The sequence below is a fragment of the Mus pahari genome, unplaced genomic scaffold, assembly GCF_900095145.1.
Source record: "Mus pahari unplaced genomic scaffold, PAHARI_EIJ_v1.1 scaffold_13698_1, whole genome shotgun sequence".
Classification (NCBI taxonomy): Eukaryota; Metazoa; Chordata; class Mammalia; order Rodentia; family Muridae; genus Mus; species Mus pahari.
In genome coordinates, this window is record NW_018391828.1 from 1 (window position 1) to 5,398 (window position 5,398).

Below are 5,398 nucleotides of genomic sequence, written 5' to 3' on the forward strand. Positions count from 1 at the left end.
GAGAGAGAGACTGTCTTGTTCTTTATTAAGCAGCTGCAGGTGTTTGGTTGTCAGCACATCTCTAACTCTCCAGAGCTCCCAGAGGTCAAAATTAGCCCTGCTCATCTAGTCTTTGTTTTTGATCAANGTAACATAAAATGAAATTTGAAGTATCAAACTTCATGTTTATTATTAGAGAGTCTATTATTTGTAAGCAAATGCTTAAATNGTCTTTTGGTAGAACAAAAACAAACTTGAAAATATTCAAGCCAAANCANTCAACAATCTAAATTAGNTTGTAACAAAGAGTGATAGAATTCATTTTCAGGATTCATTTGCAGCCTAACTTTTATAGCTCAATTCCAGTCAAGATTCCAGCACTGATTTGCACTAGGACAGTGTATTATCTCTCCCATTATCTGGCCACAAAGTAATCCTGACATGCCAGGGTAGTATAAATTGTTGCTTCTAGGCACTTGTGTTTATTGCAAAAAAGAGGGGTGGGAGTTGAAGTTATGTTAGGCTAATATGAAATAGAATATAGCCACCATATATCAGAGTTCTTAATAGCGTATGATAGAGGATAAAAATGCAAACCATTGTTAATCACATGAGATGTATTTTAAAATCTATATTTTCTACGGATTGTAAATGTGAGCATTTATGAACTCCAAGGTCACATTTCTGGAGCTTTCTCTTAACAATAACTTACCTTGCCGTCATAAATAACTAATATATAGCTCTATTTTATGGTTCTACTTCCAGAGAGAAGTCAGCCATGTCCTGAATTATCTATTGTTTTCATGTATTTAGTTATGATTTTAAAATGCAAACATCTGATCACGTGACCACAACTGTCAATTGCATAAGTGTTGCAGGATATTTGATCACATTGTGAACCCTGAGATTGTGTTTACTGGGAAAAAAAAACTGTTTCTAGTTCTGGTGTGTGTGGAGAGCCTTAGCACACACTTTTAATACCAAACAATGAAGATAAAGTTAGTGTGTAGAGGAAGCACCCATGTTTGAAAGTGCTACCTATTGAGTGGCAGACAAAGTGACAAATCAGAGGACAGAATAGGATATACTTAACTCTTATAAGAAGAGAGGGGGAAGGGAAGCTATAAGAGAGAGCAATGCAGAAAAAAATGGGGAGAAGAAGCAATTTTACCAGGAGAGTTTTTGCAGAGACAGGTTGAAGGGATAACAAGCTAGACACAGGTGAAGACAGAATGACCCAGAAAATGAGAAGGAGCCAGAAGACTAGAAAATATTGTCAACATTAGTAAGAAGCTAAGCAGAGCAATTCAGTAAGAAACTGAGAGAAGTCAGATTGAATCAGTCAGCTTGGAGAGGAGTTTTGAACCAGAACTGCTGAGTTGAACCAGCCAGCCAGAGTTCAGAAAACACAAGAAAGAGTGAGCAGCAAGTCTCAGAGGCAGAAAACATTCTAGGCCTAGATAAGATTGTACAGAGGCTTAAAGCTTCCAGGCCTAGGTTAGCAGACTGAGGCAGTGAGCCTCGGGGATGACAATTACATTGGGAGAATAAATGTTTCTGTAAGACATAGTGATGATGTTTAGGGGTTTCTATGTATTAATTTCATTATGCCCCACAGAGTACTGCATATTATATAAATAGAAAGCTTTCAAAAGATTTATTGAAAGTATGTGACTGTGTTCTTTGGCTCTACCTAACTTCTTTTTTTTTTTGTCTTTTTTTTTAATCATTATTATTATTTTCCTTATTTACATTTCAAATGCTATCCCCAAAGTTCCCTATACCCCCCACCCAACCCCTGCTTCCCTACCCACCCACTCCCACTACTTGGCCCTGGCCTTCCCCTGTGCTGGTCTACCTAACTTCATATGTTTAAACGCAAACACTAANCATTCCCTGTATACTGTCTTACAAAGATTATAACATTTTATTTTCATTGTCAGCAGAGGATTTTTTTCAGCTAGTGATGAATGCAACCAGATGCTGGAACTCTTATGAACACACTTGCTCCTGAGATTTAAGAATAGAAATGCAGTGAGTCACAGAGCTCAGTGCTACCTTCAGATTGCCAGCAGCTGTGAGCACAGACTTCACAGCTCGCATCCCGTAGTCATAGTGATGCTGGGAGGACAGTTGCTCTGAGCACAAGCAGTATGTCGCCACAATCTTTATGGACAGCGGCCGCGCAGCCACAAAGCCACAAGAATACAGCATGATCTCGGCAATCATGGCGTAGTCAGGCACCATCATGGCCACTGTCCGGAACAGTGCCTGCAGTGCACCAAGGGGGCAGTTAAATGCTGTAGAAAGGCAATCTTGCTCTTGTTTCATCAAGCACTATGGTTTTAATTGCTTTTCTACAGTAATCTCATACCTACCGTAATGTTTGCTATTTAATATACACTAGTTACAATATTCACATCATATAGATAAAGGACTTAAACTTGGTTTTCCACTAAGGCATATGTAATAAACATATCACTAGCTTTAGGTAAACTGTTCTTTCTAAATGTCCAGAATCAGTTTTGCACAGCTCTTTGTGGAAAGCAACACGGCTTGTGGACGTTGTACATCGTGGTGCGGAGCCTAGTGCGCACCACGATGTACAACGTCCACAAGCAGGAGCCTCGGGGATGACAATTACATTGGGAGAATAAATGTTTCTGTAAGACATAGTGATGAAGTTTAGGGGTTTCTATGTATTAATTTCATTATGCCCCACAGAGTACTGCATATTATATAAATAGAAAGCTTTCAAAAGATTTATTGAAAGTATGTGACTGTGTTCATATATGTAAACTCAAACACTAAGCATTCCCTGTATACTGTCTTACAAAGATTATAACATTTTATTTTCATTGTTAGCAGAGGATTTTTTTTCAGCTAGTGATGAATGCAACCAGATGCTGGAACTCTTATGAACACACTTGCTCCTGAGATTTAAGAATAGAAATGCAGTGAGTCACAGNNCTCAGTGCTACCTTCAGATTGCCAGCAGCTGTGAGCACAGACTTCACAGCTCGCATCCCGTAGTCATAGTGATGCTGGGAGGACAGTTGCTCTGAGCACAAGCGGTATGTCGCCACAATCTTTATGGACAGCGGCCGNGCAGCCACAAAGCCACAAGAGTACAGCACGATCTCGGCAATCATGGCGTAGTCAGGCACCATCATGGCCACTGTCCGGAACAGGGCCTGTGGTGCACCAAGGGGGTAGTTAAATGCTGTAGAAAGGCAATCTTGCTCTTGTTTCATCAAGCACTATGGTTTTAATTGCTTTTCTACAGTAATCCCATACCTACCATAACGTTTGATACTTAATATACACTAGTTACAATATTCACATCATACAGATAAAGGACTTAAACTTGGTTTTCCACTAAGGCATATGTAATAAACATATCACTAGCTTTAGGTACTGCTTGTGGACGTTGTACATCGTGGTGCGCACTAGGCTCCGCACCACGATGTACAACGTCCACAAGCAGAGAGAGACACTGAGTTTACAATTTGGTCAGAAGCTTCAGTCTAGTTATGAGTTATGCAGTCTAGTTTGACAACGGTACAACGTAGTAGTCGCTTATTTCCAGTGCCTTATGCGCCAGGCTGAACTCTCACCTTCCATGTGCTTCCCAGATTCCTATCTCCCTATCTCATACTTGCCATAACACNGCTCTGGAACACTGTGAGCATACTTATACAAAAGGGCCAACAGTTAGAACACTGCTTGTGGACGTTGTACATCGTGGTGCGCACTAGGCTCCGCACCACGATGTACAACGTCCACAAGTGTGTTTGTTTCAGCAGAAATACATGAGATAAGTTTCTACAGGGTCTGCTCCATTTGTAGAAGGGTGCTGTATGAAGAAGAACTGTACCTTNTGGAGTTTGATCCAAAGGCCTGCATATCCACGCAACTGAAAACAAAGAAANCCTCAAGTGTTGGGGATGTGGAAGTCAACCTTGTGATGGAAAAAGTGGATGGAAAGGAAGGTGCCACAGGCATCTGTGACTCTTTGAAGAATCCTAATCTGCCATACGTGGCATTAGATTGAAATTGGCTCCAGGAACACTAGTGAGACAGCAAAAAGAAACCTAGACCAGAGTGGTGGCTGAGCCCTCCCCAGCCCCAGCACCACCCTACCGCCTGTCTTCATGGAAGTCTTAAGAGGTGACAATGTTCCCCCTACTTCTTCTGAGTTACCTCATCAGACAGGACTTTCATTTGTACTATGGTGACTTTGTGGCAAGTAAGGATTGGTGGAGGATGTAGGGGCTTGGGATTGACACAACACTGTAGATAAGCTTATGCATTGCACAATAAACTCAGATCTGTACCCTGATACTGGTCCCAGAGTCTGATTCCTGGGATTCTTCACATGACTCCATCAGCTCTCACCCTCGCCGGCCCCATCCTTGTTCCTGTTCCCACATTCAAGCAATATTTTTTCTCTAATATTTCCAAGGATATGGAAAGACATGCCATTAATATGTTGTCTTATTCAAGGAATGAGCTTGATGTTAGATGAGTATAATAATAGTCTTCTTTCCTTTCTTCCTCAGATGCTGCAAGAGAATTTCTTATTACACTCTCTCTGGAAAGCTGTGTATGTGTCAAGCTATTGCCTTTGTAAAGACAATAGATCTGGAATATGCCCATTTAAAAAACTATTCTGAAATAATCTCTTTGGAGTGGTTCCAATTAAAAATATAGCTCCTCTGAAGTAGAGATGTGTTCAAGAAGTTTCAGGTTTTATCCAGACATGACCAAATGTTAAAAGGGGGATTCTTTCCACACAAAATGATGCTTATCAGTTATCAAAATATATGTAAGCTAGAGTGTGTGCCAAATTTACAAAAGAAGTATAATAACTTTGAAACCTTCTTATCATGAAGTATTTGGAGAGTTAGGAAAAGGGAATGTGTGCAAATACTCTCTTTGATGGGAATATCTGGTCAGAGATGAGCCCTAAATTCTCCATACTATCCCCAAGTACAATGAACAGTTGGGAGGGCTCCCTGCATTTGAGAAAACAGAAGTGGCCTCTGGTCCCAGGCTCAATGCCCAGCTGAGAAGAGGATGTGGGAAATGCACATGATAAAAGAAGCAGCCAGCCAGCCCACTGCTCCAGGCAGACTGAGAGCTCACCAACTTGGAAGTTGGTGTGGAGCTGGCCTCCAGCAGCCCAGAAAGAAGAGACACCCAGGAGGGAGGGTAGTCTCTACAGAACCTTCAGACAAATGCCCAGCCCAGGACATAGCCTATGGCCATTTCTGAACTGTTTGTATGCTCAGTGGTTCTTTGTTCAAACACTGGATTCATTTGTCAGGGAGGAAAGTCATCACTAAGGTGAGTACTTCAGAGTGAGAAAACAGCATGTAGAAAGGCATGGGGCATGCAGAGGCTCAAAGATCACTGT

The 5,398-nt window shown here is 41.3% G+C and overlaps 1 protein-coding gene across 1 annotated transcript in view; it reads right to left on the bottom strand.

Annotated features, from left to right (window-relative positions):
* Window positions 1-2,037: 2,037 nt before the first annotated feature.
* Window positions 2,038-5,398, bottom strand: part of LOC110314709 (dynein heavy chain 7, axonemal-like) — a gene marked incomplete at both ends in the record, with an annotated part of 8,494 nt that continues 5,133 nt past the window's right edge. The window contains 2 exons of the mRNA XM_021188948.1: window positions 2,038-2,250; window positions 2,961-3,173. Coding sequence (XP_021044607.1) covers window positions 2,038-2,250; window positions 2,961-3,173 — 426 coding nt within the window. The remainder of the gene's footprint in view (window positions 2,251-2,960; window positions 3,174-5,398) is intronic.